The sequence below is a fragment of the Eurytemora carolleeae genome, unplaced genomic scaffold (assembly GCF_000591075.1).
Source record: "Eurytemora carolleeae unplaced genomic scaffold, Eaff_2.0 scaffold363, whole genome shotgun sequence".
NCBI lineage: Eukaryota > Metazoa > Arthropoda > Copepoda > Calanoida > Temoridae > Eurytemora > Eurytemora carolleeae.
Genome location: NW_019397289.1, coordinates 232,243 through 251,916, shown reverse-complemented (window position 1 = coordinate 251,916; position 19,674 = coordinate 232,243). Strand labels below are relative to the sequence as shown.

The 19,674-nt window shown below is 33.9% G+C and overlaps 1 protein-coding gene across 1 annotated transcript; it reads right to left on the bottom strand.

Annotated features, from left to right (window-relative positions):
- Positions 1–5,742: 5,742 nt before the first annotated feature.
- Positions 5,743–19,181, bottom strand: LOC111713295 (glutamic acid-rich protein). Its single transcript, XM_023488131.1, has 13 exons — positions 19,088–19,181; positions 15,058–15,134; positions 14,353–14,517; positions 14,236–14,288; positions 13,502–13,569; positions 12,531–13,226; positions 12,378–12,463; positions 11,073–11,148; positions 9,617–9,718; positions 9,428–9,477; positions 9,170–9,278; positions 7,022–7,150; positions 5,743–6,371 (listed from the first exon to the last, which is right to left on the bottom strand). The coding sequence occupies exons 1-13, from the start codon at positions 19,160–19,162 to the stop codon at positions 6,297–6,299; spliced, it is 1,761 nt and encodes a 586-aa protein (XP_023343899.1). The 5' UTR covers positions 19,163–19,181; the 3' UTR covers positions 5,743–6,296.
- Between the last annotated feature and the right edge of the window lie 493 nt (positions 19,182–19,674).

The window sequence follows — 19,674 nt, the reverse complement described above, 5'->3', positions numbered from 1 at the left end:
AAAAGAACAAGTTTTTTAAATCCCGTGATGCGTTTAAGTCCTGGGACTAAAATATTTAAAAAAAAAGAAATTTTTATAAAATTATCTTTGTTTAACTTTAAGGGTAAAACATATATTTTCTACGTAAAAATATTCATGTACACTGTAGTTGTATTATGTACAAAAAACGTAAAAATATTCATGTACACTGTAGTTGTATTATGTACAAAAAACGTAAAAATATTCATGTACACTGTAGTTGTATTATGCACAGAAACGTAAAAATATTCATGTACACACAGAAATATATTCCCAGTATTGAACAAAGATCTGAGTCTGATTGAAAACAATTCCTCTGGATTAGATTATTTGACATTTCATTGCTAAACATTTATTTTCTTTTCTCCTCCAGTCCGCAGACATTGAAGAAAATAATGTTTGTACAAAACTAATAAAAGTCCGGAAACTGGAAAATATAAAATTGGTCTGGGAGAGGATTTAGAGGATAACCCCTCTCACCAATCCATCAATTAAAAAAATATTGCTAGCCTCCATTTAATTTGTAAAATGCCAAAAAAAAAAATATTTTTAAAATGGGTTTACAGATGAAATCTTTATAGAAAAATGATCAGCATTATTCGTCAGTCGATTAAACCCTTTTTTGAATATTTGTGAAAATTATCAGTAGGTATAGAAGGAATTGAGACATTTTGCCACAAACTCAAATTTTTTTATTCCAAATATGTTTGCAACCTGATGGGGTAAACATAATACATAAACATGATATCTTTTACTTGGTTTATTAAATCTATAAAAATTCATGGTTTGAAATATCTAAGGTCTAACACGTTGGGTTGAAAAGATAGAAGGGTTAGAAAATCAGTGATTATGGCAAAGACTTAATTCCTTGGCAGATTATTGTACAGTGATAACCAGAAAATTCTGGAATAAGAAATCGACTTTTAAACTCAATTTATGACTTTAAATAGCACATTGAACATGAGGTACAGCAATTGGGCAATGTAAACAAACCCATTTTACTTAATATGTAATTTAATAACTTTCAAGTAAAGCTATTTGCTTTAAACGACATCAAATGCACTTTAGAAATGCTATAATGTCCTATTCCACAATTTTCTGTTTATGACTGTAAGCAGACTAATTTATCTAATAATGGAATATTGTAGATTTGTAGAATACTGTACGTAGACCAAATTATCTTAGATTGTTGTAGATATTGTAAATTTGTGTAGAATATTGTAGAATATGATTATGATGTAATTGTGCGAATAATTGGTGAGGACTGGTAAGGATACGATCCTCCTCCCTTGGGATACAACTTCATACTCACAAGAACTTCACGTAGACATCGCACATTTGGGTCTTTACGCAGACATTGAACATTTGGGTCTTCACGCTGGACAGGACATGTGGTCGTTATGCACTTGTAAGACATTTTGGACTTTAAGCAATTTTGCATACAACATTTTTTAGACCTTGCGCAGACATCGGCAATTTGAACTCACGTTTACGTTAAAAACTTTGAATTTCACGTAAACATTGTAAACATGACCACACGCAGGCATTGAACAATTTGAAATTTAAAATATGGAACCTCATTGTTATATTTGAATATTGGACAACATGTAATCATTTGGCTAATGGGATTCAGGCAAATTTATATATAAATTTGGCTTGTCTGTCTGTTTGTTTGTATCCAATAGAAGTCAAAACGGCTGAACCGATCGGGCCCAAATTTTTTGTGGGACATCTAGGGACCCCAGGGAAGGTTTATGAATGATCAAAATTTCAAATATTTGTCTCCATCAAAATTCGATCTCCATTAAATTTTTTAAAATTTTGAAAATCCACGAAATTTTTTGTGAAAATCCGCGAATTATTTTTGTTTTGTTTTACGATGAACACAAAGAGAACATGTTCACAATTAATTTAGAAGATGGGCGCGAAGCGCCCTCTAAGGCTAGTATGGATAAAAGCAACTTCATTGAAAACAAGACACCTTAGAAAATTTAAAATATGACATTCTGTATTGGTATGAATTTCACGATCAACTTAAAAAAAAGATTAATCAGGAACTGTATACGCGCAGGTATAAAAAATGGTACTTTAAGCAGACATGAAATCAGTCTGTACACACAGTCAGATATAGCCTGTTATCTACAGAGTTATAAAATATGACTTCACGTAGACAAGATTTTCAAAGTCTGCGTGAAGTCCAACCATTCAGCAGAAATCATCCTAAATCAAATGAAATGTTGTCCCTGCGGACCTGACTGAACTCCCCCCTTGGCAGAATACACTCTACAGATGCTTTATTATTTGCTCGATTACGAGAACTAAATTAAAACAATTATTTATTTATTCTTTTCATCAAATATTGACGTCCAACTGGATAAAAAAATTATAAACGTTATACCAAAATACTTAAAACCTAAGAATATGGAATCTTGCGGTTTTTCTAGAAAGGAAGTCGCGGATATTACGACACCTTTAAAAAACTGATATTTACTTTAGAATATTACAAAAAAAGTGAAAAAATAAGTTGAGATTTGTGGAACGTGTCGAATTTAAAGGGAGTGACCGGCTATGCAAGGTAATTGAACTGAGTATGCAGTGTTGTCGAAAACTTTTTTAGGATTCATTTGAGACATATTTCACTTTTTAAAGATCTGTAAATCCTGAGTTTGAGCGCAAATTCGACGTTCAAAACTCCTGATTTGGGGGTGGATACGCTTTCAGAATTAGTTTTTTTTTTAAATTATTAAATAACGACAACGAAAAATAAAGTAAAAATTTTACAGTAATCTAATAAGATGGCTAGGAACATATTTCACAAAAGAAATTTGTCAATAAATCAATGCTAAATCGATTATTTCGTTTTCATTAATATATTGAATTTCTAATTTTCTTTGAATTTATTCGCAGATTTCTTCAAATTCTTTAAATGTCGTCTTTTCAATAATAATTATAGAAAATCTGCCAACATCTTTGTGAATAACGAGAAACTAGAATAAAGAGATAATAGAAACTAATAATCGAACAAGATTACTTATTTTCGATGATAAGATTAATTTTTATTTTCTAAAAATGTTCCTAAACATGACGTCTGTAGTTTATTGTGGAATATTTTTACATTTTATGTCGTCGTTAATTAATAATTTAAAAAAAAACTAATTCTGAAAGCGTATCCACCCCCAAATCAGGAGTTTTGAACGTCGAATTTGCGCTCAAACTCAGGATTTACAGACTTTTAAAAAGTGAAATATGTCTCAAATGAATCCTAAAGAAGTTTTCCACAACACTGCGTCCTCAGTTCAACTACCTTACATAGCCGGTCACTCCCTTTAAGACAAAGAGGATAATGTTTGATAAGTACTGATAGCAAACGAAAGTAAAAGTATTGGATAGAAAATAAAGAAAGGAAATCAAAATTAGGAACAGAAAAAAGTGAAGAATAAAATGGTGGAAAGGAAAGAGAAAGTTAAGTTTAAGAAAATACCAAAAAGAAAGGAGGTAAATAACGCAGAAAGGATAAGAATAAATATGTTGAATTGTATTAGAAAGGTAACAAGAGAGAAAGTAAAGAAACTAATAAAAAGAAAGGAAGTAAAAAATTATAAAACAAGAACGAATATCTTTGAAATAATCAGAAAAGAAAAAAGGAAAAAATCAAGACCATACCAAAAAGAAAGTAAGCAAAGAATGCAGAAAGGATAAGAATAAATATATTTGAATTGAATATCTCTAGGATTGAAAAATGTCTGCAGTGTGGGTTTACTACCCCCTGGAGACCAGGAGCAGGGTTTGACCAGTCTCTAGGTTGGCAAAGACTAATCCTCTACACAACTTAACCTGATATCAAATATATTTCAATATATTCAATATCTTATATATATCACGATGTATTCAATATCTCGTATAATATATCTCAATAGATTTAATATCTGACATATATCTCAATATATTCAATATCTGATAAATATCTCAATATATTCAATATCTGATATATATCTCAATATATTCAATGTCCGTGAGATTCATAATACTATGGAATAGGAAGACGACATTTGAGCAATCTTAATCGTATTTGAACATAATAGAGATTTTGCTCAATCTTTACATATTAATCAATTTATACTAAAAGTTAGAAGTAAATAGTACTGTATATATTTCAACCAATATAGATATGTAAAATACTAGCTGAAGAGGCCGGCGTTGCCCGAAGAAAAAAAAAATTTAAAGAAAATATTTTTGTTTGAAAAAATATAATTTTGGGGAAAAAGTGGAATTTTTTTAGGCTACCCATGAGTGTCCACAAAAATTTTCAGCCCATTCGGTCCAGCCGTTTGGCCGGCCAAAGGGAACCTATATATGAATGTGTTGTTTTATTATATAGATAATATACCTCATGTATTCACATCCATTTTGTTAAAGTTTAAAACAACAACCAACCTCTCTTATTATTAGTCAGATCGTTAAGGGAAAGTGTTCTCAATAACTCTAAATAAGTTTAAGAATCTTCCTCTAAAGCTAATTTCTTTAAAGGAATTGAGTTTTAGCGACAAAATCTGATTTTCTAATTACTATATCTCACCATCTCTTTAATGTAGACCTTAGATATTTCTAACTTAAATTCATGTAATCTATTAGAATAGAATTCATAGTTTTAAATATCTACGGTCTCTGACATTGATTGATAAAAAAATCAGAGTTTGTAACAAAAACAATTGAAAAGCTTAGAATTATTAAAAATTTAAACATATATGTAGTTCTCAGAGCTGTTCAATCTTCTGTGAAACCAGAAAAATTCGGAATTAAAAGACGACAATAAAGCAATTTTCATTTTTTTTTCATGTTGATTCAAAGCTAATAACTTTACTGTATAGCTCAAAAATATCTTTTTAATTAAAATTGGTCTGTATGTGCAAACTGAAATTGCTGTGTGTCATGCTCATTGGACTATTTAAAATCATAAAAGTCGTCTTTCTATTCTACAGTTTTCTGAATCTTACTATATGAACCAAAATACTTAAAGCATATATAGATAATTTTGACATGTTGCATCAAAAAGTATACATACGATATGATACCAACTGCCTGAATTCAGATTCAAGTCATGTTAGGACGGATACGTGAGGATATTAAAGCATGAACCTAGAATAGCTCCCTGCTCAACCCCCACCTGCAATAATATTTTTTCACACGCAGAGTTACAAAATAATTAAGATTCTGATATTGAACAAAACGTTAGTATAATTACTCTCGCCTCTCCCTCACTCGGCCTCATTCCCTCATCCTTGCATACATATCCTCCCCCCCCCTTCCTCTTTACTCCCCGTCCCTCCCCGCCCCCCCCTTCCGACATTTCCCGTTCCTCCCTCTCTACTGAATAGAATAATAAAATAAAAATAAAAATTCCCATGAAACCTACAAAAAATCATACTTTATTCAATCCTTAAATAAATAAATAATTACAGACTAATAAATAAATAAATAAATACATTAACTTGGAAAGACATTATTTTAGGGATATTTGCATTTAACAGTGCTCAACAGATACTTAGAAATAACAATTAATATAGTTTTGGTGAAATATAACATTTTTAATTATTATACGATATTACATTATTCTGGACCTTAAACTATTAAACTCATCAAGTATTATAAAAACATAAAATAAACAGCAAATAAAATCGTAAAATTGTATTCGATTTCTTTTTCTTCACGTTTTGAAAAGTTTTGTTCTTCAGCTCAGGGAGTAGTTCATTCCTTCTATTCTCCTCTATATAGGGAGCAAGTTTAATGTTTTGCAAACCTTGGACCTGAGAAGACACATATCATGCAGAAAGATCATTTTTCAATGTCTGGTTTGGAGCTAGGTTACCCTGATCCAGGTCTGGGTTTGAGTTAGCTTAAACTGTTCCAATTCCATGCCAGGTTGTGAGCCAGGTTACCCTGCTCAATGTCTGGTGTGGTGACCTAAGGGTGATTTCTGTCTGGTTGTGAGCTAGGTTACCCTGCTCCGTGTCTGGTTGTGAGCTAGGTTACCCTGCTCCATGTCTGGTTGTGAGCTAGGTTACCCTTCTCCATGTCTGGTTGTGAGCTGGTTACCCTGCTCCATGTCTGGTTGTGAGCTAGGTTAACCTGCTCCAGGTCTGGTTGTTAGCTAGGTTACTTTGCTCCATTTCTGGTGAGCTAGGTTACCCTGGTCCATGTCTGGTTGTGAGCTAGGTTATCCTGCTTCGTTCCTGGTTGTGATCTATGTTAACCTGGTCCATGTCAGGATTCGGGCTAGATTACCCACTGTATCCTGCATACTGAGGTAGGTTGGAGTATCTAGGACGGATAACAGTTTGCTCCAGAGTACACACCTAAATAAAAACTTTAGTAGTTGGCAAAACCAATTTTATTTCTTATTGCATAAGATATTTTTGTTCGCGGATTCCCTTTGTTTTCTCATAAAATACAAAATCTATTTTGTATTTCGTATATTCTAATTTGAACTTTTTTTTGGCAATTTATACATTTGAAAAACTGTTGCAAACCTCTTCTGTGAACGAAATTTCATTGTTATCTAATATTTCAGGAAAGACGGGTCTGAGTGAGGTTAGTTATGGATTATAAATTGACAATCTATATATTAAATCAGGACATTCGTATATATGTTCCCTCTGGCCGGCCAAACGGTTGGACCGAATGGGCTGATTTTTTTTGCCACAGGCAACGCCAGGCTCTTCAGCTAGTTTTACATATTTGTGATTCACAGAATAAATTTCGGAATTATCAGGTTTTTAAACTTAATACAGTTCCGGTGTTGATTAAGATCCTGCAGTCTGACTGGTATTTACTCTAAACCAAAACCATCCGATGCTTTAAAAAGCCTAGCCCCTTTTAGAAAAAAAGGTTCATAGATAAAAGGCAATAATGAAAACAGCCCTAGATCAAATGGTAATTGCAGAAATTGTCGCAGCACCGTTTGTTAATATCCATCATAAATAATTTCTAGTAGTTAAGTGTAAACCTGAGTTTCCTGTTCCAGTTCTCTATATTCACAATCTCCTCTAGGATCTAAGACGACATTTGAGACTTCTCCTTTCACACTGTCCTTCTCCAGGTGCTGCAGGGTTACACACTCCTTGTTTACTACTTCCTAAACATAATACCTTACATTAGTTGGATTCATTGCATTTACAAGAAATATTCAGATATTTTCTAATATTCCATCTTGCCTAAGTAAATTTATTCTAGGACACCCTTCTAGAGTTCTCTATTCTATTCTAAAACACCCTTCTAGAGTTCACTATTCTAGGACACCAGAGTTCACTATTCTAGGACACCCTGCTAGAGTTCACTATTCTAGGACACCCTTCTAGAGCTCATTATTCTAGGACACCCTTCTAGAGTTCACTATTCTAGGACACCCTTCTAGAGTTCACTATTCTAGGACACCCTTCTAGAGTTCACTATTCTAGGACACCCTTCTAGAGTTCACTATTCTAGGACACCCTGCTAGAGTTCACTATTCTAGGACACCCTTCTAGAGCTCACTATTCTAGGACACCCTTCTAGAGTTCACTATTCTAGGACACCCTTCTAGAGTTCACCATTCTAGGACACCCTGCTAAAGTTCACTATTCTAGGACACCCTTCTAGAGTTCACTATTCTAGGACACCCTGCTAGAGTTCACTATTCTAGGACACCCTTCTAGAGTTCACTATTCTAGGACACCCTGCTAGAGTTCACTATTCTAGGACACCCTTCTAGAGTTCACTATTCTAGGACACCCTGCTAGAGTTCTCTATTCTAAGACACCCTTCTAGAGTTCTCTATTCTAGGACACCCTTCTAGAGTTCACTATTCTAGGACACCATGTTACATATGTGCTATTTGGAAACTCTATTATTTTATTACACCCTGATCAAATTTATCCTAGGACACCCTGTATTCATATTTATAAGAGGACGCAGGATAAAGCCTTGATGGAGTATAAAAGTAAAATAAACCTGATAAGATCTTTATCCCAGTAAATCCTTGCACATAAACCTACTCAAACTATATAGTTTGGCACATATACCTAGATACTGACATAGGACCTAGCTCCATATATACCTAGATACCGACATAGGACCTAGCTCCACATGTACCTAGATACCGACATAGGACCAAGCTTCATGTATACCTAGATACCGACATAGGACCTAGCTCCATATACATACCTAGATATCGACATAGGACCTAGCTCCATATATACCTAGATACTGACATAGGACCTAGCTCCAACTATACCGAGATACTGACATAGTACCTAGCATATATGCCTCTGTAAATAAAGACCTATCTTCATATATATAGACATAGGGCCTACATAGAAAATAGATCCATACATCTGTACTGACATAGAACGTAGCTCCACAAGCAATGGTCATTCTTTTGAACTTTTAAAATAAAATATGCATGAGCGAGGGAGGTTTCAAAAATTTTATTTCGTTTTATTTTCTACGATCTTAGATTTCCGGTTCAGGTTGTAATATCGACAAAATCAGGCGTTTCTCTTGGTGTGTTTATGAACTCTTGATCCTTGATTAAACCATATGCTATATATTAACTTATAATTCAGGTTTAATTTGGGGGCCAATAAAAACAGTTTGACTTGATATCAAGCTTCTATATCTTGCACCAAGACAACTTTACCCCTCCCCCCCCCTCTCCACACTCCGCCTGTTTATAGTCAGCCTCGTACACACAACTTAAAGGTTTTAAGGGAGTCTTTGGGAAAACTTATAGGGAGTTGGGACTAAACCCGAAATGATCAGATGAAAAAATTAATTCAATTTTTAAATTCGATTCGGGTTTGGCTCACACACCTTATAATTTTTCGCGAACACTCCCTTGAAAACCTTACCCAACAAACCTTACTTAGCCAACTTTACCTTGTAAACCTTACTTTGCAAATCTTACTTTTCAAACCTAACTTTGTAAACCTTACCTTGAAAACCTTTCTCTGCAAACCTTGCCAAACAAACCTTACTTAGCCAACTTTACCTTGTAAACCTAACTTTGCAAACCTTACCTTGCAAACCTAACCTTGTAAACCTTACCTTGAAAACCTTTCTCTGCAAACCTTACTTAGCCAACTTCACCTTGCAAACCTAACTCTGAAAACCTTACCTTGCAAACTACTTCAGGAACATCATATTTGACAAGCCTGCAGTGCTTCTCTGGGACCGGAGCTGAAAGCTCAATGAAATCTTCAATTCTTGCAGTAACTGTAGGAAGTCTAGAGAAGAATAAACTATCAAATCCGTCCTAAATTTTTGAATTAAAAAAAAGGATTTTTATTCCAATTAAATTATCTAATTCGTTTAGGTTGAATTCTAAATTCTATTTTTCAAAGATTGGGAATAAACGAATTGTTTAGTTTCTCTCCTGTATGGTACATCAACAGGGCTTAGATAACAGCTTTCTTCTTCTTTCTCCTAAAATATTTAAAATAATTATTTGAATATTGTGTTGGAGAAACTCCGGATGTAAACATATTAACTTATTAAGCTCGGTTTCGGTCGAGGAAGTTTTATTATTTCTTTAAAAACAAAATCTGTATTGATAAACATTCACCTTGTATCCATCTTTTACATATTTCTTTTCACATTTAGAAATTGAAAGTGTTTCAAGTTTTCGTTCAAATCCAATCTCTGCAAGATGAGCTGGAGCAATTACCTGAAATTAAATAAATAAAACATACAATAGACAAAACGATACTTGTATCGGATACACTAGACCAAATCATACTTGTATCGGATACACTAGACAAAACTATACTTGTATCGAATACACTAGACCAAATCATACTTGTATCGGATACACTAGACCAAATTATACTTGTATCGGATACACTAGACAAAACTATACTTGTACCAGATACAGTAGGCCAAACAACTTGTATTTAATACAGTATACCAAACAAATTGTATCCTACAACAGACCAAAATACTTGTATCTGATACACTAGGCCCAAACTACTTGTATTAAATACCCTAGAAAAAAATCTTTTAGACCATGCAACTTGATTCTGATACACAATACCAAACAGTTTGTTTTTGATACACAAACCCCATAATGGTACATCAAGCTTGTTTGGTATATGGAATATACAAATTGTACAGATCGAATCCAAACATGAACATCCCCCAGTGGTATTTAGTTTATGCAGCACGGAGACCAAAAAATAGAGCAACCCAACCAAACAAGTGCTAAAAATCTGCACTGAATCACGAACTTGAAAATGCTGACAATTCTTTTAGCACATTTTAACCTTTTATAATTTCATTTACAGTTAGTTTGAGGGATTTAAAGGAAAGGCTTACTGCTCAACCATCTCAAGTAAACATAATACATAAATTTTCGAATCATACAGCGTCAGGTTGTTTCTGAGATTTTGTTATGCTTCATGGCAGTTTTTGATAAACTTAAGTCCTTAAGCGTAATTAGAAGTTCCCCTACAGGGAATAGGAATAAAGGGAAAGGAAATGGCACTGGTCTGGCATGAGAAAGCCAGTCGCACTGCTTTGCAGACAGTACGCTAATCTTTACACACACTCTTTTGGTACAGACACACACACATGACGTTTCCGCCCCCTGGTTCCCCTCCATGCCAAGATGGCAATGCCCAAGTTCATCGTTATAAGAACCAATGGAGAAATTATCAGAATTAAACACTTTTAAGGTGAGGAAAACGACGTTATCTTCCACATTTTTAATCACTTGAAATTACGCTTTCAGTCCGTTTAATTATCACTATTTTTGATTTTGTTTTCTTAATAATTGTTTCTTATGAACAACTTACCGTAAATATATCTACGAAAAAAGTTTATTGATCTTTTAGCTTTATTATTAAGTTATAGAAATTTTCGCTGAAACTTTTAAGTATTCCGAGAAGCAGAATAATTTGGTTGTGTTCCAAATCTCAAAAATGGGGTTTTTATGAGTATCTTTAAATAGGGGGAAAATCCCATTGAATTAAGAGAATTTTCATTGAATTCTGAAACCAAAATATTACTGTTGGAAATCTTACTTCTTTTTGTTGATACTCATAAACACATATTTCCTTCGAAACACTCTGCTTCCGTTCTTCACACACGGTTGTAGTTCTGTAAAAATATAAGATGTCAAAAAAGATTTTATTAAGATTAATAGAACCAAATATGATCCAGACTATCATCTTTATAACAATACTTTTTCGGAGTAAAACTTTTCTATCGTTACAAGTGCCCCGGTCATTTCATTATCTTACTTTTAAAGGGGTTGTAAACGTATTTTAAAGGAGTTGTAAACGTGTTTTAAAGGGGTTGTAAACGTATTTTAAAGGGGTTGTAAACGTATTTTAAAGCAGTTGTAAAGGTATTTTAAAGGGGTTGTAAGCGTATTTTAAAGGGGTTGTAAACGTATTTTAAAGGGGTTGTAAAGGTATTTTAAAGGGGTTGTAAACGTATTTTAAAGGGGTTGTAAACGTATTTTAAAGGGGTTGTAAACGTTTTTTAAAGGGGTTGTGAACGAATTTTAAAGGGGTTGAAAACGTATTTTAAAGTGATTGTAAACATATTCTAAAGGAGTAGTAAACGTATTTTAAAGGGGTTGTAAACGTATTTTAAAGGGGTTGTAAAAGTATTTTAAAGGGATTGTAAGCGTATTTTAAAGTGGTTGTAAACGTATTTTAAAGGGGTTGGAAACGTACTTTAAAGGGGTTGTAAACGTATTTTAAATGAGTTGTAAACATATTTTAAAGGGGTTGTAAACATATTTTAAAAGGGTTGTAAACATATTTTAAAGGGGATGTAAACGTATTTTAAAGGGGTTGTACACGTATTTTAAAGGGGTTGTAAACGTATTTTAAAGGGGTTGAAAACGTATTTTAAAGGAGTTGTACACGCATTTTAAAGGGACTGTAAACGTATTTTTAAACGAATCACAGTGGTACTCTTGATCCTTTATCTCATCAATAATGTGGAGAGTATGGTCGTTTCAAGAGTGTTCAAATATGATAATTCTTTTATGTTTTCCTACAGAAGTAATGCACAAGTCTCTTTTGTAGAAAACCCACGAATAAAAATAATCAGTCTAAAATTATAGCATTGATACATAATTCATACTGTATCAAACAAAGCTTTCAAGGGTACCGTTGTGAATCAGGCATTGCCATCTTTGCATGAAGGGTCACTTGAAATTACAATCAGTTTTAGGTTAGGCAATCTATTTCACTCTTTCTGATTAAGGCTGAATACACAAACAGGCCAATGGTAAATTAAAAAGTGACATTTGCAATGCAATAACCATGAAGAAGTCCTAACCTTACAGATCCATACACGAAAAGAAAACTTACACATTGAAGCAGTATTGAGACTGAACTGGTTTGTATGTATAGAACTGAACAGTTGAATCCTTGTTTTTAAACCCTGGGGTACAAATCTAAACAATGGAAATATTTTTAAGGATACTTTTTAGATTTAAATTAAAAAAACAATAATATTTGTACCTGTGCTCTGTTAGATTGGTTTACGGTTTCACATATCTCCTTGGGTTCTTCTTTTTCAATCTTTTTAGGTGTGGACTCAACCTTAGAACTTGAACCGTAAACTTCATTTCCGTCAGAACCTACGTTCTCCTCTTTAGTTTCGTTTCTCTCCTCCACCTCTTCATTTACTTCTTGATTCTGGTCTGGTGGAGATCCTTCATCTTCGTTTACGTCTTGATTCTGGTCTGATGGAGATCCTTCATCTTCATCGTAGAAAACATCTTCTAACAAACCCTCATCAAGCTGTTTGGGTTTCCTTGGATCCTTCTCAGTTTTCTTATCTTTGCTTAGGAAATCTTTAAGAAGTTCTGCAACCTTTTTATCCCCATCAGTTTCCTCCCCCTTCTCATCATCGTCGTCATCATTCTCATCATCCTCATAGTCCTCAACATCATCTGAAGTTGAAGTTGTTGATTTGATGGGTTCATCCTCGTAATTACTGAACTGATCTAGAAGATCCTTTATCTCAAGGATCTTTTTCTCTTTTTCCTCCTTCTTCTCTTCCTTCTTCTCCTCCTTCTTCTCCTCCTTCTTCTCCTGCTTGCTGGACTCTTCCACGTCCTTGATCCTACCAGACACCTCCTGAATGATCTTTGCCATTTGTTCTATGGTTGCAGTATCAGCGCCATCACTAGTAGCAGCAACTATCTCAATTTCCTAAAAAAAACTTATAATTTGAAAAAGATCAAAAAGAAAAAATGAAAAAAAAACTTTCATATATAAAATTTTCAATTTATAATCTAATATTTCACATTTTGCCAGAATTCTGCAAAATCTAATAGCCAAAGTTTGAATCAAAAGTTTGGGGAAATGTTTTGTTCTTTAAAAATATGAAAATAAAATATAATATTTTTTTAACATTTTGAGAAAAAGGAAATACTTGTCTGGAATACAATATATCCTGTAAAAATAATCTATTCCACAGATCCCACCTTTGCTACAGTCTCCAGCTCCTGCAAGGTTTGTTTAAGCTCTTCTTCCTCAGCTCTCTCCTTCTCAACTGGAAACAATCGTTTTATAATCTACATTTAAAACAAAACTTGTATCAATGAAAATAAAATAAAATTGCCAAAAAGTAATTTTGAAAATCTGGCAGTAAAACCAAAAAAATCTGTAAAATTTCTAATTGGTTTTATTCTAAGGCTTGCAGAAAGATCAGATTATTACCAAAAAAGATGGACGTGAAGCGCCCTGTAATCCTAATATAATTTAAATTATTTTGTAAAAAAAAGGTTAATTGAATTCTAGTTTATAATTATTATGCAATTTCCTTGAATAAATCTAGATTTGCAAGGTTTGAGCTATCCGTCAGGTTTTAGCTTTGCTTGCATGTTCTTGGGGAGTCAGGAAATGAAAGTTCATTTATGATCTTTAGAATTAAGTAACAAACCTGGCGCTAATTTTATATTTTAGAAACTTAATCATGATTTACTTATCTAAACACTCTTTTTTCCATAGCTAAACCTGAACCCTTATTTTCCTAAAACCTTAATCTTTTTTCCCAAACATTTTTTTTCGTGCCTTTACCCTTTTCATAAACTTGTGATTTTCTTATCCTTAAAATCTGAACCTGAGCCTAACCTTCTCCTACGGGTTTGTTTATTCCCAGACTTAATTTTACACCTTTCTTATAGACCTACCTCAAAAAATAATAGAATTTATTTACCTTCAAGATTTCCATCGCTCCCCTTTTCCGTGATCTCAGCTAACTTTTCAATCCTAAGATTGAGCCAGTTTTATTTATAATTTTATAATTTTATATTTTTTCACGCTGCCTGATTACCTGGCTATCATGTCTTTCAGTGCTTCTTCAACCTCGGAGTTTTCTTCTAGAACTTCAACCTGAACCTGCTCCTCCTGTTCCTCCTCCCCCTCCAACCTGGCCAGCATACCTGCCAGATCATCTGCTAGCTGCCGACTATCTCGTGCAGCATCTTCTATTTCAGATCTAAGGAGAAAATGCTTTAATAACTATTATGTAAAGACTACTATGGCATCCTCTTACCTAAAGACATTTAACCTGTGGACCTTCCAACCTTCCAACATCCAGTAATTCTGACTTACCAATAAGCCGACCATCTGACCTCCTGACACTCTGACCTCTCGACCCTCGAACTTCCTGACCCTCAGACCTCCTGATTCTTTGACCTCCTGGCCCTTTGACCTCCTGACCCCTTGAACTCATGACCCTTTGACCTCCTGACCCTCTGACCTCCCAGCCCTCAGACTTCCTGACTCTCGGACCTCCTGAACCACTGACCTCCCAACCCTCTGAACTCCTGACCCTCTGAACTCCTGACCCTCTGACCTCCTGACCCTCTGACTTCCTGACCCTCTGACCTCCTACCCATTTACCTCCCGACCCTAGAACCTCCCACCATCTGACCTCCAGCCCCCTGACCTCCCCCCAATTCAGCTACTAACCTACTGGCCTCCCACGCCCTGACCTCACGACCCTCTAACCTCCCAACCGCGGGTCTCGAATTACCTGAGAGCTGTGCCGGAAAGAGAAGGATCTCCAGCAGCTAGAACTAGAAGAAAACTGAGTTGAACCAGGACCAACATCTAAACAATCATATATTAGAAGTAAGAGGAGGAGCTAATAGTGGAGGAGGAAGTTATGGTTGAGAAAGAGGGGGGGAGGGCTGGAGGAGGAGAAGCAGGAGGAGTTCGAGGAGGTGAAGGTGGTGGTGGAGTAAGAGGGGCTGAGAAGAGGAGCAAGAGTAGAAGGAGTAGAAAAAGGAGAAAGATGCAAGAAAGGCAGAGAAGGAAGTGGATGAGGAAAAGGATGAGAAGAAAAGAAGGAAGAGGAGGAGGAAAAGGGGTTGGAGGAGGAAAAGGTTAAGAAGGGAAAGAAGGAAGATGATGAGGAAAAGGAGGAAGAGGAAGAAGACAAGGTAAAGGATGAAAAAGAGGGTAACGGGAAGTAGGAATACAAGGGGTTAATATTATTATTATTACAAAGAGGAGAGACAGGGTGGCGAGACTTATTTTTAAATGTCAGGAACTTTTGGGTTCAGTGATGAACTAGGCCTTGAGGGGAGGGGACGGGGGGGGGAGAGGTTCCAGAATAGACTCGTTTTATTTACCCGGAAGTTTTTAAAATAAGTCTTGATGGGTTAAGATTATATTTGGGACAAACCTGCTGAGACATTATACTTTAATGCACTTACTGATAAGAAATCTAAACTAAAAACCCATAAATCATGTTAATCCTAACCAGTTATAAACTACCAATTTTAGGGTTTAATAAGCTTGAAAGGAGAGGAAAGAATACGGTTTTTGAACGAATTATAAATAAAGGTTATGGGGGGGATAGGTTTAGTATTGAAAATAGCTTATAGTTTAGACAATAGATAAATAAATACATGTGTTGTTTATTGAATGACATTTGAAATATTTTTTATTTTCCTGGTTTGATTTGAGTTAAGTTTGATAGAGCTATAGTAGGGTTATCAGGAAGCGACAATGCATCAGAGGTGAATACAAAACTAGGATTGGTTGGATCATGATAAATCTATGTATGCGAATTGAGTGCTAACATTTGTTAATCAGGATGTATCTATGTATCTGGGTGGAGTATTGAATTATGGTTGGATCAGGATATTTCTATGTATCTGTATTCTGTATGGAGAATTAAACTATGGTTGGATCAGGATGTATCTATGTATCTGTATGGATTATTGAACTATGGTTGGTTGAATCAGGATACATCTATGTATTGTATCTGTATGGTGTATTGAACTATGGTTGGTTGAATCAGGAAACATCTATGTATTGTATCTGTATGGAGTATTGGACTATGGTTAGTTGGATCAGGAAATATCTATGTATTTGTATGGAGTATTGAACTATGGTTGGTTGGATCAGGATATATCTATGTATCTGTATGGAGTATTGAACTATGGTTGGTTGGATCAGGAAACATCTATGTATTGTATCTGTATGGAGAATTGGACTATGGTTGGTTGGATCAGGATATATCTATGTATCTGGGTGGATTATTGAACTATGGTTAGTTGGATCAGGAAATATCTATGTATTTGTATGGAGTATTGAACTATGGTTGGTTGGATCAGGATACATCTATGTATCTGTATGAAGTATTAAACTATGGTTGGATCAGGATATATCTATGTATTTGTATGGAGTATTGAACTTTGGTTGGATCAGGATATATCTATGTATCTGTATGAAGTATTAAACTATGGTTGGATCAGGATATAGCTATGTATTTGTATGGAGAATTGAACTATGGTTGGATCAGGATATATCTATGTATCTGTATGGAGTATTAAACTATGTTGGTTGGATCAGGATATATCTATGTATCTGTATGGAGAATTGAACTATGATTGGATCAGGATATATCTATGTATCTGTATCCAGTATTGAACTATGGTTGGATTAGGATATATCTATGTATCTGTATTGAGTATATTGAACTATGGTTAGTTGGATCAAAGTACATATCTAAGGGTGGAGTATTGAACTGCGGTATTATTATGAAAGGTTAGAACTGGTGGATGCAGAAGAGACAAAATATTTTTTTTATTGACATTTAAAGATTATATAGTTTAAATGTCAACCCAATCCCTGGAAGTAATGGACAAAACTCAATAATGATCTTGAATATTGAAGAATAAACCTCATTACAAGATTGTCGTGATAGTAGTATGTTACAGAGCATTTGTATGCTTTAAATTGTATTCACAACTTCCCCTTTTTAGAACCAGTAATATACATATATATATATATATATACATACGAACAATCAATATGTACATAAAATATTTCTCACCATTTTTTTATCTAATAAAATATTTCCAAGAATAATCTTAATTTTTAATGAAGAGAGAAAAAATGAAAAATTGGACATCAAAAAGACAAATTTTAAACTCCTTTTGATAGTTGATAAAAACTTCATTACTTTCCGTTAGAAATAATTTTTTCCCTAATGCAGAAAATACTGAATGTTTTACTGCGCTCCATGCAAATATATCATTTGGGAGAAATAAATTATTTTTAAGGGGGGGGGGGTTGATTTTAAAAGAAAATATAAACCCCTGCAATATTCATAAACAAATTCTTTATTTTGCAATCTGACAATTTTATAAATGTTTAACCTTTCACGTGTACAAATTCAACCATTTAATGTTAGACATCTCAGTTTGTACTTTTTTACCTATTTAAGCTGATAAATGTATCGAAAATCAATAAAAAAAGAGATTATGGTTTTTAAGGAGACATGAATTGAACAGTTCCAATCATTCAAAATATCTTTGTAAAATTTACAAGGTGTTTATAAAAAAATACCATGTATATACTTTTATAGAGGTTGAATAAGTAATGCTCCAAAAACTATTCCAATGAGAAAAGAATTGTCAAACGTTTCTGAAATCTAAATTTAAAGTCACCCATATTTTGTTATGTTTTGATATGAGTTGTATAGATTTTATTGATTAATTGTTATTTTAACCTTTATATATTCTTATTCTTCTATATGTGAGAGGTATCAAATAACAGATTACTGAACCTGTATGTTGGGAGGAGAACCTGAACCTGGGGGGAGGAGAACCTGAATCTAGAGGAACCAAAGCACAATAGAAAATATTTCTTGAGAGCATAAACTTTTAATCATCAACCAAGTGATTATTAAAGAAACCAGATGTCTTCAAGCAGTATCCCTTCATTCATAGAGTGGCTTTTACGAATCACAACGGTACCCTTTAAACCTTTAATTGAATGAGATATTCTATTTTCTAGCTTAAAGATGATTGTTTTCAATTCTGGATTCTAAATTAAATTTCCTTTTTTGTCTCTGCGGACTAAATCCATAATTGTAAATTATCAATTTTCAGTTTTGTTTAAGACAAAAGTTTATTGGATATCGTTGTAAATCGGACATGCCATTCTTTTTCAATGAAAGGTCCTCAGATAAAATCACTATGCGATGTGTAATCTTCTGTAAAATTATATTGGTCATGATACATTACGTGTTCATTATTTACTATTACTACAGTTAAAATGATGTTTGCTCAATAATCGCATTTACAATAATCCTAAAAAATCCTAAAAATCCTAAAAAATCCTAAAAAAAATCCTAGAAAAAATCCTAAAAAATTCTTTAAAAATCATAAAAAATCATAAAAAAAGTATGATGTTAAGTGACACTCCGTACAAAGATGGAGATGTTCGATTCACAACGGTCGTTAGGTTTGTTTTATTAATTATGAATTAGATATTAACTTTTAGGACTTTTAAAAAATGATTATTTTTAATTGTGTATTCTCTAAAAAGTGGCTTGGATATTTTAAGGGAATTATTAAAATTAAACGCTTTTAAACTAGGAAAAACGACAATATCTCCACATTATTGTTCAAATAAAGGTTTCAAGGGTACCGTTGTGAATCAGATATTGCCAACTTTCCATAGTTGGCCTCTTTAAATTACGATAATTTTCCCTTTAGTAATGGTTTCACTAAATCTTGATCTAGGTATACGAATGAGTTCTTTACCCTGATATCTAAGCTGCTGTCCCGGCAAAACTGAGCTAAGGATACGTCAACCAGCCGACCTTTAACTACATTCATAAGCTCCTATAATGCAACCCACAGGCCTTACAGGTTAAAGGACATACACCATATACAACCAGTGGGCTCTACTCCACCTACCAAACTTGTTCACAGGTTGCAGAACATATGCAAAACCATTTGCACGTGCATATTTCAATTAAAGCTCAGCTATTATATAAAAATATGATCCTTTTAAGAGATATTTGTATGAAGTGCAAAATCAGGTATTTATATATATAAACTGAACCAAAGGGAGGGGTCTCGGTTTATGAAAATGGAGAATCCATTGTTCGAGTGGTTATATATCTTATTCAAACATTTTCAGGGAATCCGGACATTTTCTGGTCTGCATTTTTTAGGTCAGATGTTTCCTAGACTCCGTAGGCCGGATGAATAAACCCGAACTTCTTTAAAAAACCACCCCTTCATGTATTTATGCAAATATGTAGAAAACTCGTATCCGGATATACTTGAATACTGCCCCTTCATGCACTTCATGGAATAATTACAATCAAAATATTTTAGAAATG